At 36.1% G+C, this 17,856-nt stretch overlaps 1 protein-coding gene across 3 annotated transcripts in view; it reads left to right on the top strand.

The window, feature by feature from the left end:
- The first annotated feature begins 9,108 nt into the window (after positions 1 to 9,108).
- pou6f2 (POU class 6 homeobox 2) overlaps positions 9,109 to 17,856 on the top strand; it is a 118,202-nt gene continuing 109,454 nt past the window's right edge. The window contains exons 1-2 of one of the 3 annotated variants that reach the window (XM_038297900.1): positions 9,109 to 9,440; positions 10,205 to 10,392. In XM_038297900.1, coding sequence (XP_038153828.1) covers positions 10,221 to 10,392 — 172 coding nt within the window. In that variant the 5' untranslated portion in view covers positions 9,109 to 9,440; positions 10,205 to 10,220. Of the gene's footprint in view, positions 9,441 to 9,880; positions 10,089 to 10,204; positions 10,393 to 17,856 lie in introns of those variants that run through there. The other 2 variants (XM_038297898.1, XM_038297899.1) reach the window with 2 other exon arrangements.

Raw genomic sequence — 17,856 nt, 5'->3', positions numbered from 1 at the left:
TTGGGTGTCATGATCTGAGAGTAATATCGGATATCGTTCTGATAGTAGCCACAAAATTTATATTGGATTATATCAATCGAAAAATCTCCAATATTTGGCATTTTGATTGAAATATTTGCTTCTATTTAAAGTTTCTGTAATTTATTTGTAAATATTACATTGGTCAGTTGTTCTCATAACTATTGTTTTTTACTATTTTTAGTAATATCACTTCATCAAGCCTTTTCTAACATTCTAAAGTATAAACTAAGTAATAAAATCATAATGCTTTTAGTGCTAATATCGTCTCAGGTAAATATTTGTATTGTATCGGAAATTAAAAACTTGTATCGGGGAAATCCTTAATTTACATACACTGTTTACGAGAACATCAAAATAATAGAAAATTTTGAAAAAAGAGATATAATTTTCACTCATTTCAGAAAGAGAAACTATAATCTTGGTGGGTATTGCTTACACTTAATGAAAACCCAAAATTCAGTGTCTTAAATAAATAGAATATTGTGAACATTTTTACTCAAAAACATTATCTGAGGTTTTCTGAGTCTCATAATTGTCGTTCAGTCAGAGTTAGTAGGCTTTACAACCATGGAGAAGACATTCCCTCTACCGGGACTCTAAGTCAGAAAAGTAAAATTAGCATTTCATTTATTCTTGAAGTCATGTTCTGGAGAAAAAATCCAGAGTGACATGTTAACAGCAGTGGTGTCAAAAGTACTTAAGTAGAAGTATAGATACTGCAGTTTAAAAACACTCTGGTAAAAGTTGAAGTATCAACTTGACATCTTTACTCAACTTAAAGTATAAAAGTATAAAGTAACCTTTAAAAAAATAGCCTGGTGCCACTATATGAATTGAAAACTCAATTTTTCAACTATTTCGAACTGTTCTTTTATAAAGTCCAAGTTAATGAAAGACCTTTTAGAGCGCTTCCTTCTGTGGACAAGCCTTATAGAGTTACTGTTTTTATTTCCCAGCAAGACTTGGTACCTGCCCCCACTGCCAAAGGTAACAAACACTTGTTCCATGACTATAGTGTTACTCTGCATGACTGGCCAGCAAAGTGGCCTGACCTGAAGCTCATTGAGAACTATGTTTTATAAGGATACCAGACCCAACAATGTAGATGCCCCGAAGGCTGCTATCAAAGCAATTTGAGCCTCCATTACACCTCAGCAGAACCACAGTCTCATCGCCTCCATTCCACTTATGCTATTAATTAAATATTTCACATAGACAAAGGTCCAACCAAGTTCTGATGTATATATGCTATTTTGATGTTAGGTTGTTTTATCTTTCAGATTTTTTTTTTATTTGGATTTTCATGATCTGTAACCTGTGATGATCGTTTTTACCCCAACAAAACACAAAAAGGGTTAAAAAATATTTCATAATGAATCAATGTCATGCATGGTTTTCACTATCTTCAATGACAGAGTTGTGATTAAATTCTTATTTTTAATATGTGCCTGTATTAAAAGGAACATGGCTTCTGTCACTGACTGACAATGAATTGTTTCAAGTCAGTAACTAAAACAATATCTATATGCTAAATGAAAATAACATTTGGGAGAGACTGTCAAGGCTCAGAACATTCCCAGTATTCAAAGCAAGACAGACATATTATTCAAAAAGCGTTTATGTAAAAATGATGGATTTGTTAATTCCTCATCATACTCAAATAAAAGAGGGGTCATAATCTTAATACATAAAAATCTCCCTTTCACAGTTTTAGACACATTTAAAGACACAGAAGGAAGATTCATCCTGATTAATAGTATATGGAGAGAGTTTATAGCTGTAGTGTACACGGCAAAAAGTCCGGAGGTATTTTACTGAATAGAGATGTTAGCAGGGTCAATTGAAAACTGATGAACAGATTTTACCAGAGGTGTGCCTCATGCCATGCTTTATTTAAATTTGGTAATCATCCAGATAATGTGCAAGTTTAGTTGTTAGTCATTTGGGGCAAAATTTGCTGCTTAGCAGAGGTCTGCTCTCTCCGAGTGCTTTTCTAGTTCTTGTAATGAAATTGTCTATAAAGTAACTCAGACAGGGAGAAGACATTACACCAAACACAACATCAAAAGCCAAGTTACAGTTTGGTAATACATATATGGACAAAGAACTTCACATCTTTAGGCACATGCTATCGTCTGATGAAACAAAAATGAAAGTGTGGCTCCATGATAAGCACAGTCACATTTGAAAGGAAAAAACTGGAAGCTTGTAAGCCCTCAGACACCAGGCCTGTGATCTGAGAAGCCATGGGGCGGCGGCCTCATGGAGAGTAATGATGAAAGGAAAAATGCTTCATGAGGAAAGAACCCATTGTGGAAACATCTGGTAAGATCTAATGACATCATCCAGAAGGTTAAAGCTTGCTTATAAATCATAAACTATATTATAAATTATAAACTATAAATAGACAGTAATGCTCAGCATCTTGGCAAATTAGTTATAAAACGGTTTAAGAAAAAACAAAAGTCAGTCTTTTGCAGTGGCCATCCAAAACCTATATTCAGCTCCACATCAGTTGGCAGGAACAACCCATTGGGAGAAATAAATAAAAAAAACACAGTAAGCATTTTACTGATACACTTAAAAAGACAGTTTGTACATATGCTACTGATATATTTACACTACTAAATTCAAGGAAAGTAGAGACATTAGCAAATAGAAATGATCTTGGTTGCATTTAGTTTGACCACAATGCCAATGGATTGGAATCAGAGGAGTGGAGTCACTAGTTATATTTACTCAGTTACCTTTATTTGAGTAACTTTTTGAGAAAAAATACTTTTAGGAGTAGCTTTACAACATTATGTTTTTTACAGAATCATTAGTCTTCTATCAATGAAAAGCTTATTTAAACAAAACTTCACCGGAGAGGTACACTCCTACTACCTAACTTTACATTTTTAACCCATTTTTAAAATAGTACAGCAGTTGTTATGTTCCTGAGTGGTTAGCAGATCAGTTACTCAGTACTTTAAAGTTTTCTTGAATAGCTGCTACTTAATTTTGAGTAAAAATGTGACGTAGTAGGGCCACTTTTACTTGTGTACAGTTTTTGGGTACTCTACCCACCCCTGCTTCAAAGTACTTAGGTATTCATAAAGTGGAAATACAAGCTATTATGATGGAGGCATAAGTAGCGACCCCAAAACTTTTCTGCTATTTATAAACAGTTTCAAAGAGAAATATAATAAAATTGACTTTATACAGTCTAAATGTCCAGATAATTTGACTTATTTCTTATTAATGCAACTTCTAATTTACCTCAGCACTACGTTATGTATATTTGCAGACATTCCTGAGCAAGGTGTTGAGAGAACCCTTCATATATTGGTCGGCTCACCAGCTCCTTTGTCACGCCGCTGACAGCCATAGTCCAGATGAATGCCAAAGGTATGATTTGCCTCTTCTTTACTGAGATTGTCTCGCACCTTTGTCTTGCCTCATCCATCCTCAGGAGAATCCTAATGTACTGATACAGAGAGGGAATAATTCTTTTTTTTTTTTCTGTACAATCTGCTTAGCAATGATTTATTGATTGCTGCTTCCACCCTTACGGAGAATTACCAATCCTTTTTGGGAAATCACATTTTCACACCTTTGACGAGTGTGTATGTGGCGCAGGTCTCCAGAGACAATGTGAGGGGGAAACTGACTTTGAGGAGCAGCTATGTTTGAATCTCAGCCGTGTCACCCCTCTGCTTCCAGTGGTTAATGGTTTTTTTCTTTGGCTCGCTGACTTTCTTCCCCTTAATCACTATTTGGAGTACTTGGTTTGTAAGTATCCCCTAATTTCATATGTGTTTGTTCCTTTTCCAACCATGAAAGCACACCGTTCACCTATGATGATCACAGAGAAGCCCCTCTAAGGCATAAGCAGCTCATAAACAAAAAAGGAAAATAATAAAAAAACAACCCTTGCCCACATAGGAGGAGTCATATTAGTGGACTGAAAGCTTTGATGCTCCAGAATGTCAGCGCCACGGATCGATCAAGCACAAAAACACACACACACACCTGACCAATCAGAGGCGCCTATCCGTTGTGGACCTGCTGGGCACGGCGGTTTACAAGCTTCAAAGAGCTCCTTTTAATACACTGCTTTGATAGCCCTCAGCCTTCACTGGCCCACTGACTATCCACTGGGGAGCATTTTAGCTTTAGTGGGGGAGAGAGGCATAACTGTTGATCATACTAACAAGCTAAAAAAATAAAAAGAAGTATATATCACCTAAAGTTTTGGGTATCTTCAACATTTACATGTTATTCTAAAACCAGATAAAGAGGAATTGAATAAGCAAGTTTTCAACACAATATTTCCAAAAATGCATCTTTGGTGTAAACATTTCTGAAATTACTGATCATAAGTAGAGTCTAATACATGAGGAGTTTTAGTGACATTTGTAGATCTCTATGCACGGCTCAATCCAAATGAAGTTGGAGACAGAGAAACAGTTTAGTTAATAACCCTAAGGGGGAGACAAACCATCATCTACCAAATCACATTAGGAATCAACATAATATACAACATACAACATACTGATCCAGTGCAGCAGATTCACCTAAATATAAAACAATTTTAACTGTAGGATTATTTATTATTATTATTATTATTATTATTATTATTATTATTATTATTATTATTATTATTATTATTTGTTTTAATAAAAAAAAGCTTGTATCTGTTAAGTTATTTGAATACATTTTGCCTTATTCACATATCTCATTTCTGGTCTTTTGGCATTATCACTTCAGGTTTGTAGGATAAGACTTTTAAAGAAATAGCATCAATACGTTGGCTTTATTTGTCATTTATTGGTGCATTCACCTAAGCCAATTTGGTAATCTGTCCGTGTCGAACACTTCACATGGTAGAGTAACTTCAGAGTATGGCTGCTTATTGCTAACATTCCCTCTGCAAACAACATTTAAAAAAGGATATCAATTCCTTTTTTTTAGTTGTTAGGTCAATTAGCCCTGCTGTGTTCCCAGTCTGCTGACGAATACTGAGATCTAAAGCAGAATAACAAGTTCACCGATACTACTTCTGCTCAAAGTTTTTTTTTGAGTGATTCTACTTGGTGTTACAGCTAAACAATTAGGAACACATGCTTTTCTAAGTGCTGTTTGATTTTTTTTTTAAGGGAAGTATATTTACACTGATTCTTATCATGGAAAAGAGGAACAGCAGGGCATCTATTCATGAAATGAAATATCAAAATATTGATTTTTTTTTTAACCTGATATAATTTTTTCTATTAAACAGGTAAAAGTGGGCTAAAAAACAACAACAACAAAAAAAAAAAAACTGAAAGTATCACTTAAAGTTTGGGGTATTTTCAACATTTACATGATGTTCTGAAAACACATAAGAAGAAATTTAAAAAGCAAATTTTCAACAAAACACTTCCAAAGAGATGCCACAGTGAAGTATAGAACATTAACTCAAGTAGAATAAACTTAAATTATATTTTTAACGCCTTGATTGATATTTTTAACAGCTAACATCAATATATATATTTTTTTATTGGAATGCCAACAACAGCTTAATTGGTAAAATGTCATTAAAATACTTTGAATGAGCAAAGGAAATGGCTTCCTCTCATTAATGCAGTGCAGGTTTTTAATACGACAAGGTGAATCTAAAATAGCAATAAAAAGGGTTTGTTTTTTTGTTTTGTTTTAAACTGAAATCTCCTTTTTGGTGCCTTTCAAAATGGGGCAGCACTGATAAGACCACCAGCGCTTTGCAGGGATATCTGATGACACTCAGTCCCCCCACCCCTCTACTACTTATTCTGCTGCCACTGCGGGTGTGAAGGGGGGGTTAGAGTGTTTCATCCATTGTATGCAACCTGTTCCTAAGTTATGCCTGAACTGAGAAGAAATGAGATCATCCTTGTTCCCCCATATCTTTTAATTTCGATAAAATTGTACATTTAAAAAGAATGTATTACAAAGGTAGTCATCCTCAGTGAACCTTTTTTAAAATTCTGTCCCATTTAAGCTACAAACTAAAACATGGTTTACTAGGAATTGTTGGATGGGCACAAAATAGTGTGGTGCAGGCCTGATGTATATTTTTATTCATCCCTATTTCTTTCCTCATACTTTTACATGCATTTAAGTGCAACCAGCTGGTCTGGTTAAGAGAGTCCACTAGTGAGCAAGTGCGTAATGATTTAGAATAGAATAGAATTCAATTTTATTGTCATTGCTCTGTCACGAGTACAAAGCAATGAGCAAAAAGGTACAAGCAAAAAGTAATAAATAGGGACTGTAAAAAGTTGTGTATAAATATAAATATGAATATGGGAGCTACATGCACAGATTACACAGATTATACAGAATATACAGGAAGGTTAGGAAAAGGATTATATATGTATTAGCTGGTTTATAATACAAGTTAAATAATGGCAGATAAGATTTACAAATTATATACAGATTGTATACAGATAGTGTATGTGTGTGAGGACAGTCCATATGTTATTATTTCTGTCAAATCCAGTGAGATTAAATGAGCCCTTGGGCACTATCAATAAGAACAGATTTTGTTAGAGATAATAATATAAATAGTTTGAATTTTAGAAAAAAACTGTAGGATATTGAAGATGAAGGAAGATGACAAAGTACACAATGAATAAGAGTGGAAAAAGCAACTTATCCAATGCTAGAATTTAACGTTCAAAGATGTGTTAAACCTCTATGGTTTGTGATCATTCTAAAATCTTCATGATAGACTTTGTTGAGAGCATTTTAACACCCTGAGGTGACTTTGATGAACTACACCTCCACAATAAATAAAGGGACAAAAAAGTAACTAACATAACAACATATTCTCATTATGAGTGTGTATGAAGACGTTTGTCCTCAAAAAACCACATCAGTGCGCGTGTGCTGGCAGACAAAAAAAAAAAGCAGATCCGCGGACGCACGTAAAAATGGGAAAAACAGTGCAATCATCACTTATTCAGGTTTCTAACTACCTTGCTTGCTGTTTTATATCTTAGGGTTAGGGTAAGGGTCAGGGTTAGGGCTAATTGTAATTTATATTCTATATTCGTGAATGGTGCGTCAGATGCGCATGTGCATACGACGAAAAAAACGTCCAAAACGTACAAAATAACTTTTCGTACGATTTCACACGCACTCATAATGAGAATAGGTTGAACATAAACCTCTTTTCTTTGCGTATAAAACAAGACTCAATTAGGAAGAAAAAAACTATTTTTAAGTTGAGTTATCACAGCCTTAATCAGAGAAACAGCCAAAAGACTCATTGGAGGAGCTGCAGAGATTCACAGCTCAGGACGGGGAGTGTGGTCACAGGACAGTTACTATTTATTGACTCTAAAAAAGCTAGCTTTTAAGGAAGAGTGGGGAAAACAAAGCAGAACACATCCTGTTTCCAGTTTAATGGGCTCAACAGGAAACATGAAAGAGTTGCTCTGATCAAATAAGTCTAAAATTGGTCTTTATGTCTAAGGTGTGAAGTGCTTCATCTGGTTATTAATTTGGCATACTGTAGCATTCTCATGGTGACACATGCAAGTTCTGATTTTCAGATTATTTTCAACAGAAAAACTACAAAACCAGAGATTATTTATTAAGGAGTGTTGGCCTGGTGGGTTAGAGCTGTGTGCTCATGCTCTAAGAAGGTTGTAAGTACCTGGTTCGATCCCCACAGCCTCCACTGTGGGTTCCTGAGCAAAACCCTTAACCCCAAACTGCTCCCCGGCCACCACATAATGGCAGCCCAATGGTCCCCAAGGGAAAAATGCAACAAAATTCCCCATTGTGGGACAATCAAGGGATTTACATTGTTTTCCCTCCACTTTAAAGTTCTTCCTGACTTATTGAAGATCTATCCCTGTGATGTTGATATGATAAAATATAAAACATAACTTAAAGGAACATGAATACTTTAAAAAGAGTACACCCTTCTGATTGCAAATATTAGTATCCCTTTTTGTTTATTTTTACAACCGCAATAACATTGAATACAGCTCATCTTTGGGATATAATTATCTGCTGTATAAGATGGTGAGAGATGTGCTGCCCTGTTATCCTGCAGCCTTAGAGGCCAGAGGAAGATTAGAGCTGTGATCTCATTCCCAGCACTTGTTTGGAGTCTGTCAGGAAGAGAAATGCCAGCATTAGAGAGGTACCGCCACACTCCTGATATGATGAAATAAGGAGGAAAGGGGAAAGGGAAAAAGATGGAGGGATGGACAGAAAGGACCATGCCCTTCTCTGAAGTGTCAGTAGCTTGTTTATTCTATTTTTCATTGTAGCTGCTGGGGCAAAGATTCCCATTTTTCCTTTATATCCCCCCACCCGCCCATCCACACCCACCCACCTCCTGACAAAAAACACAGCTCTCATTTTTTATAGGTCTTGCAAACCCTCATGCCCTAGTGAAAATTACATTGTGAAACGGTAGAAATCTCCGGGCTGCCTGTGCTCGCCGCTGTCCCTCGGAGCTTTCAAACAGTCAACAGACTGTGAAGAATAAATAATAAAAAACTATTGATTATTTTGATGACTGCAAGATTCAATTAGGTATTAATTTTGCCCTCCAGTGGACCTATCAAGCAACTCAAAGGAGAGGCGGGGGGAGGGGGGGATTGTCCCAAACGCATGCAGAGCGCGGCCAGGCTCAGACAGAGGAGAAAATGTGTTTACGGCGGCGGGCGGAGAGGCGCATCGATGTGCAGCGTCCCACATTTAAGTGCTCCACAAATGAAGCCCTGATGAGTAGTGACATTGTTACCAGGGATATGAGTATTGACCAGTCGGCTCACGGATTTTAATGACAGCTTAAACTACTTCTATTGATTAACATTTTCATAGATTATCATGTGTCATATCAGAAAGGGCAGATTGCCGTGATGGGCACATTAAAAAGGCCCCTCTGGGCAGCAATTCATCGACCATCCTGATTGACGCAGGGGATTGTTGATGTGAGCAAGGGGGGGAATAAGACCCTCACCCTCCTCCTTTTTTTTTTTTTTTATCTGTGCTTATATATACATGCCGGTCACCTGTCCTTTGCTTAGGCACATTTAGGTTGAACCTGATTCATAAATAAGAAAGAGGCCCGTGGTGGTGCTGCTCCACGTCTGCGCCTCTGAGCCTGAGGTGGGGTGAACACTGTCTGAGGAGCTTTCTAGTCAGGAGACACAAGGGGGAAGAGACAGAGGGAGGGAGAGGAAAAAGGGAGGAGGTGACATCTTCAGGGGTTTTCTTTGGAAGTTACCTCAGGCTTGAACGTGTGCTGGTGATTTAGACGCAGAAAGGTTGAAGAAGCTCCTTCTGGTTACGTGGGAGGTACATCCTGACTGCCGGCTTGTTCTGTGGTGGCTCTTGCTTTGAGCTTTCTATAACCTCGTTTTTCTCATTCTCATCTGGAGCTTTGAAAGGTAGGAAAAGTTCTCAGGAGAGCTTTTTTTTTTCTTTTTTTTTTTTAGGTCATTCTGAAATTAAGTTTGTACTATTTCAAATTTGTATCATGATGTTTGTAAAATACACTTTCCGTTAATAAAGTGTCAGTTTATTTTCCACTTGACTCATTTGTAGATAATCTAATCATTCTGTATTGATGTTTTCTGATCTGGCAATAAAAATTAAAAACAATTGGCTGATTTTAATTAGGCTTTAAGTATGTATTGCTTTATAATCTGATGCAAGATATCACCTTTGATATAACTTTATGTCCCTAAATATGCACAAATTGTTGTGATCACTGTATTATAGTTCCCTCCTTTTCAGATTTATTTATTCCTCCCTTCATTGTAATTAGTAGGTATCTGTATGCTGAAGATGAGGCACATGTCAGTTAGGGATGTGCTGTCGGAGATGAATGTATCCCAGTTTCAGGACTGTAGTGCACGATGGTAAAGCCACGCGATCCGTAACAGCTCTTCACCAGGCAGCAGCCGGCAGGATCAGCGGGGTAGCACCAGTCTCAGATAAAAGAGGGAGCCAAGGAGGGGAGGGAGCAGGAGAGAGAGAGGGAGAGTGATGAGTGAGCAACAGGAAGGTGAAGCTTGGGTGGAGAGAAAGAGAGAGTGAGTAGAGACATAGAGAAGGAGTCGCTGAGGGTGAGCTGCTCAGGCAATCTAACCAGGGGCTTTTTCTCTCTTTTTTTCCCCCTCTCCTCCCTGTTTCCCACCTGGTCTCCCAGCTCCCATCAGGATCCGATGATTACAGGGCAGCTGAGCAAGCCGCTGCTCTCCCTGCGCAGCGACATGAGCGCAGCAGAACTCCGGGCAGACGACAAAGCAGCAACCCCAGAAAGCGATTTGAACGACGAACCCCTGCTCCTGCCCTCTGAGGCCACGGACAGAGAGGGCACTCCCAACAAGCTGTATGGTGAGTCCACTTTTATCTCTGTGTCCTCCTCTGCTGCTAACATGCCGGCTTACTTCTGACTGAGGTCCACTTTGAGTGGGAAAGCAGACCTGCAGGAGATGGGACAGGTGGAAGAAACTAAGCGCATGAATGAGTAAGCTGAACTTTCTAAGAGGTTCATCATAAAAGTGCAGAAACTGCTCATTTTACACAATTAAACCCAGAACTTAATTTTATAAGGATGGATAAGTTTGTATTAAGCTGGCTACACCCTAAAAAATAATAATAAATGTAGCATTATGTTAATTAGGATTATAATTTTCTAATAGTTTAGTTTTCCTGCCATTGTTAATATTTTGAATCAGCAGATGCGTAAATCTTTCAGTAAACATTTTAAACTGACTTTAAAAAGTAATTTTGTGCATCAGAATAATTTCCTTTAAGGCTAGCTTTACAACTTATCAAAGTTATGCTGCATAAAGTCGTTGATTTTTTTTCAATAATAAACAGGAAGATAAACAATTATGACTAAAATGTATATTAAAAAAGTTCTAAATTAGTGCTGAACAATTTCCAAATCTCTTCTATAAGTAGATTTATGTATTCATTAAATAATTAGAGTTTTTATTGTTGTTCTTGAGCAAATATATAATTTTCCTACAAGTTATCCAGATTAAAAATTGCATAAATAATTACATAATTTCTAAACTCTATATTTGATTTTTTTTTTGTTTTATCTCCTGAACTAATTAATTAATCCATTTTGAATATGTGTTGAAATATTCTCTTTTTCATTAATTAGTCATGTGGATTGATTCAACCCTGTTATGAATCAATAAACCTAATGAATAAATTAATTATTTTGAAGATCTAATTACATTTTTAATAAAACACATTTAAAACCTCAGGCCTCTTTTTCTGTAACATTCGCAAGAAATAAAGCCAGACCAATTAAATGTATTGGTTCTTTTTATTAATATATAACTAATATGTGCTGAAGAGGAAAATCTATTGTTTTCCTTCTTATAACAAGAACATGTTAACCATTCACATGTGAGATTTTATTTTATCGATGTCAGATTATTTTGAAAAAAGAGTAATTGTCAAATAGAAATGCTTGGAAAAGAAACCTAAAGCAGTTATAGAGCTCTAATGTTTTAAAATTATTTTCTTAATTGCCTTATATTATGTTGCTATGGATAATAATTGACAAGAGAAAAGAGCCTTTAAACAGCTTTTCCACAATACAATTCTGCAAAAAGAAAAGGCCCATTTTATTTCCCGATTGGAAGTTGTGCACATCCCTGCTCATTAACTGGTGTAAATGTGTTCTTATAATGTGTCAATCTGGGTTTGAGGATGGGATTAATAATGGGTGTTTATTCTGAATTTACACCACAGTAAATGGTGTGGGTTTTTTATGGTTTGTCAGGATTTATTGAAAGTTGTTGAAAAGACTCTCTGACTGTGTGTCTGGGTGTGTGTGTGTGTGTGTGGCTGTTTATGTTGTGTGGAAAGTGGCAGAAAGTATACCAGAGTTTCTTTGGATTAAGCTTGCCATATATTGGAGACTGAAAAATAAACAAAAAAATTGGGAGCAGTAGAAACAAATATCCCTCTAACTTATAGCTCAGAGTTTAGCACTCAGTTATATTTCCCAAATAACTCCAGGCTAGTCCTCTAAACAAGGACTGCACGCTGCAGGATTTGTCTTGAATGTATTGCAATTTGCTTTAATAATCATCAAGTCGTTTCTTTCTGTTTGATCAGCTTTTATCTGACTCTTTTACTTTTACTTTGTTTCTATTTTACTTTCCTCTTTCAGATAAGTTGATACCTTTAGATGCTTAATCCTACTATTTCTGAGAAATTAATTGGAATATTTTAAGCAGAAATACCTGTGAAACTTTTGCATAAACAGCCAGTTGGGTGTTTGACTCTACTCTGTCTAAATGTGGCTATTTTGAGCCACTACCATTTCTGCACGCTGTGAGCTTTGTGGGATGGTTGCCCCTGCCCAGTGGTAGAGCCTTGGGCTGTGCCAGCAGCAGCTATGGTTTTAGAGCTGTCGCACAGATGACTTGTGAGGAAGTAGCAGGGAAATCTTGCAAGGTTGTGTCCTCTGCTGGCAGGCTTGAAGAGTGGAAAAGAGAGGGGCATTGAAGAGGAGAAACTCGATATCTCTTTGTGTAAAAGATCTAAAATTTAGAAGAAACCTGAATTGATCATTTTAAGAGGAAGTTATTTTTTTTCTTGTTTGAAAGGGTTTTCTATAAGTTTTGGTGTGTGTCGGGTTTAACATTTTGACACTTTTCTTTAAATTCTGATTGATAGCATCAGCTGTTAGTTAAGTCCATGAAGCTTTTCTTAGATATCAAAATGTAAAAAAAAAATGCTTAATACTATAGAAACAGAGTGATTCTTTAGATGTTCTTTAAACTTAAGTAAAATATTAAAGCTTTTTTTCATCTCTGAAAATCTATATAGGCTAAAACTCAGGAAAGGATTTGAAAAGGGTTATATTTTTCTTTATGGTTTTGGTTTCTTATGTAGTTCTGTGTGCCTGGATTATTGAAATAAGAGCGCAGAACTGTTCCGGTATTAACATGAAGGGCATGGATATTGAAAATAAAATCAGCGAATTTAAACCAGACTTTAGGTTGTTTTCATGGTTCTTTTTATGTGGCTTTGAGCAGAGTATATGCCACAATATTTACAGTTTTGTTCTTTTCTTGGACCGGGGTAAAGAATCAACAGATGATTCTACACTTTGATTTGCCACATTGTTTGCATGAAAATATTTGTTTCCGATGGAGCGCTCCAGTTTCACGCTTGACAGACAGTCTACCCAGCTCATCGGGACCTCCACAACAAAGTTCACAAGGTAACCAGCTAAAAAAAAAAAAAAAAAAAAAACTGCCTAAATGTGTGTAAATTCTATCAGCTTTGAAAGGCAGTCATGTCAGTCCTGCAGTACCTCAGCTGTCGGCATGAAATAAAATTAAATCAATAAATTTCTGATCGTTTTTCTTTAATTACTGTCAGTGCTTGTAGTCACTTGTAATATATCACACCGCTTTCAAAAGAAAAGTAAAAATTACATTCTTTATTTTAAATCTTAATAAGCTTTAAAATGAAGTTGGAGCAGGAAGGGAGGCAGCAGTATATTTACCTCTCTTCAGGGGGTAAATTAAAACCCATATGAGAGACCTTTGCTGTTCTTCCTATTTGCAGAAGTAGTAAACACAGACAATAAAGTCATGATTTGCTGTGCTTAATAATTACAGGATATTGTAGAAAATAAATTTTCTATATCCCCTTAAACATCTATTTTTAAAGTGAAAAAGATTACATCAAACTGGGCACAATCAAGTAGTCTGATGCATTTTCCTAAATTGTGATATTATAACTGACTCAGCAGCTATGTTTTGTTTACCATTGTGGGTTACAGTTTTACAGAAACCTTAGACTATGCCATCAACATTTAGAGAACATCAGTGGTTATAAATTCTTCTGTTAGCTTCTTAGCTAGGGCTAGAGCAGATTTTATTTATTTTTTTCAACAAAAGTACATTTGAGTTACCAAAAATAGGATTTTTTTTAAAAGCAAACAGTTCTAGTCAGATTTTTCAGCTACTTTCGTGTACAACTCTGCCTTTAAAAGTGCTACAAACAATTATTGAGCGATGTTCCCTGCTGAATTTTCACCTTACAACCATTTTTTCCACAGCTTTATCATTATTACATTCTCACAAGTACATAGCAACGAAATGAACTCTGCATTTAACCCATCCCCTTGGGGAGAAGTGGGCTGCCGTTGTGTGGTGCCCGGGGAGCCCTAAGCACTAGGCCACCACTCTCCAAACTAGGTGACACTCCCCATTGTATTTCCAATGTATATACAACTTACTACTGAAAAATAATAATCAGTTTTACAGTTATTTCAACATTTGTAAGGTTTGCTTTGAAAAAGGATGCAAACAGAGTCCATATAGCAGCAAATTTGACCTTTTAGCAGAATACATATCTACTAAATGTCAGTTAAGTCCTTATTATCCAACCCAACCTCTGAACAGGGTAAATCCTTTATCAAAGAACATTTGCATGAAATCTAATGCCAAAAACAGATCTGATATGATATTTGAGCTCTCACAGGTTTGAAAGTGTTTTAGGCTGCTTTTCATATTGACACGTACACCATTACACTCTTTATTATTAAAACATAAAAATGAGTGGCCGCATTGGAAAAATATCATAATGTTGTTTTAAAAGGTTTGTATTTTGACCTTATCTTTTTTACCTCTGTGCCAGGCATGGTATCACAGGACGGCTGTTCTGCTTTTTGAATATCCCTCTTCTTATCATAATGCATGCATGTGTCAGCATGCACATTTTTTAACTGATATATGCAGTCAAGCCGAAACATATTAATTTTACAAGAATATTTCCTTTAACTGGAAGTAATATTAGGGTCAAAAACCCTTACTTGGACCTTTTAAACAATCCAATCCAATGGGAGGAGAGAAGTGAAGATTAGGGTTATGTTAAGTAGATCTTCTGACCTTAAAATAAACCTTCAAAATCCCAGTTAAAACAAAAAAGTAAATTAGCAAGTATAACATTTTTTTTAATTTTTAATGCAAATTAAATTACCCGACCAATTGATGACAAAATCATTTATTTGTCTTTTTACATTTTTAAGTCCATGAAATTATTTTGAATCTAAATCTAAAAGAAGTATATTTACATAATAATTATTTATTACATCTTTTAATAAGTGGCTTTTGTTTGGTCAGGTGAAAAGCTGCTGGAAAGATGGTGATATTAGATCCCAACTAAGTAAACATCAGCATACCTTTTTTCCCCCATTAAAGTTTTTTTTTATTTGTTCACATTTACAGCTTTTAGAGAATACAGTAAGTGTCTGAGACTCGCCTCTGTGCAATCAGACCTTCAAAACTTGTGTGTCAGGAGCTCGTTTTAAATCAAAACTAAAATTATTTGTGATAAACCTGCCTGAGAAGTAGTATTTGTGTCAGAGCCCTGGTATATTCTGAGAGTTTTTATAGGTTCTTACCCAGAGTGGGATTAAAATGACCCTGCGTGTGTTTACCTTTTCAGGCCTACCACAATATTTGTGCCTCGCAGAGTTAATGTCCACCTTCTGCATTAGTTTCTTAACACTATTCATACAGTAAGGCTTTGTGGCGGTATGAAAAGCAGAAGTCAGCTGGTAGTAAACAATTGTAGCACTCATGTTTGTCTCCAGTATATTGTCAAACTCGCACAGCCTCCATATGCTTACTGCCGTGGTGAAAGGGTCATTCTCCTCCTAAAAGCTTGCCTGTGCCAATAGTCTTCCACTTCAGGTAACAGGGGCTACGAGGCACAACAAAGATCCTGCTGCCTTGTATTTATTCCAAGTAGAAGTGGACATTAGGTGGAAAAGCTGTGTTTAGTGGGGCAAGCAATTTTTTTTTTTTTTTTTTTTTGTGAAAGGAGGAGATGGTGTTGGATGCCTACAGTTTCTGTCTTCTCTTCTAAAGCAAATCTCCCCCCATCAAACATCAACAGACAAGATAATAAGACACTCAGAGCACAATTCAGTATTATATTCAGCAACCAAAGACTCATCTCTTGTCAGTTTGCATTTACTCTCCCAAGGATGTGACGCTTCTATCATCATGCTGTCAAAGAGACCCTGCCTGGAAAGACAGGAGCACTCATTTTACACACTTACTGTCTGCATGAAATGGTCTGCACTTATACGGATTCTGCCAAAATGATGGCACATTTTCAGAAAGGTCACCTAGAGACCCCCCTACACCCCCGCTATCCCCCTTCCCAAAACAAATCTTCATTGATTTTTGGTATTGGAGGTCATTTGGGCAAAAAAAAAAAAAAGAAGGAAAGTCCACCGAAAAATGCACCACTACACTAATGTGTTTTTTTCCCTATTTATTTCATGTTTTTTCAGCCTAATTAGACATCATCCTTAAATTGTGCATATGAGATGGGAAATGTTTTTCAGCCGGGTTACTTAACATGCCTTTGAACATGTTCCTGTCAACATTAAAATTGTGTTAAAAGGCAGAAATTTCAAACATTTCTCATATTTAGTTGTGAAATTTGGTTTTAGTGGGAAAATGAACATTTTAGTATAAATTTGGCATTTTATACTGGTATTTTGCTATACTTTTGTGTGTTTTATTTATTTTAAGCACTACCTGTTGCTGACAATTGCAGCATTATAATATTTCACCAAAACTTTTTTCACTTAATGCCATTTTTGCAAAGAAAAAAGCTTTGAATTTTAAAGAATCTTACCTAATGTTATGCATTGTGTCTTATATGTTTGGCATGAACACTATAAAATTGGAATTACACTATTTAAAAAAAGTTTAAAAAAGTAAAAAAAAAAAAAAAAAAAACAGTAGTTTAAATGTTACTAGTAAGTTATGGTCTAAAAATAACATACGGTAGATAAAAGTTGTCATACTGCTCGCCTATTTGAGAGTCCTTGCTAGGTAAAAAATTTAAGTTTAGAGATTAATGCAGTGATGCCCCTCCCCAGGTTGTTGCTCCTCACACAGCTGGTTGAAAGAAGATCCTGACAATATGATAATTTGGGACAAACATAATTTTGTTTCTTTTTGCATAATCCATTAATAAAAAAAAAACAATTGCAGTATAAAATGATGATGCTACTTTTAATTAGATGTGCAGCTTAGCTTCAGAGACTAAAAACCCTGTCTAGTTTTTGTCCTGACTTATTTCAAAACTCAGTGGTTTAAGGTTTGTCCCTTGCCCTATACATCTGTATCAAATAGATAAACCATGTGGGAAAACTCTAATGAATCTTCAAATGACAAGAGAATGAAGTGGTCCAGTGACGTGGACTCAGAAATTTCTGAGGATCAATGGAAAATGGTGTGTCACAAAGCACAGATTCAAACTATCAATACCAAGTTTAAACTTTTACAGTATAAATGGATTATGCGTACATATTTGACTCCCTTCGTTTTGGACCGCTTCAACAACAATAACCCTGACCTCTGCATTAAGTGTGGTCTAGAGGAGGGCACACTTTATCACTGCCTGTGGACCTGCCCTAAAATTAGGGAATATTGGGAAGAGGTACTAGAACAAGTCTCTGACTTAGCTCCATAAGATTACCCGTCTGTTCTAAGTTGTTTATTCTTGGACTTGTCTCAACAGACTTCAGATTGTCAAATGCTGTGAAAAAAATGGTATACATGTGCTCATTACAAGCTAAATACTGAATTGCTATTTCATGGAAAGGGGAAGCTACAAAATTTTTACAAAATATGGGAACAATTTATAGACTTCTTGGAAAAGCCAACGAGATGTACAAGATGCATAGGCTGTATATTTCAACTTTCTGATTTCGTATTATAGATATTGTAAGTGTTTTTTTTTCCTTCCTCTGCCTTTTTTTCTCTTTCTTTCTTTTTTCAATGTTGT

The sequence above is a fragment of the Cyprinodon tularosa genome, unplaced genomic scaffold (genome assembly GCF_016077235.1).
Source record: "Cyprinodon tularosa strain WSP-4 unplaced genomic scaffold, ASM1607723v1 ctg4, whole genome shotgun sequence".
Classification (NCBI taxonomy): Eukaryota; Metazoa; Chordata; class Actinopteri; order Cyprinodontiformes; family Cyprinodontidae; genus Cyprinodon; species Cyprinodon tularosa.
This window is presented reverse-complemented; position numbering and strand designations above follow the sequence as displayed.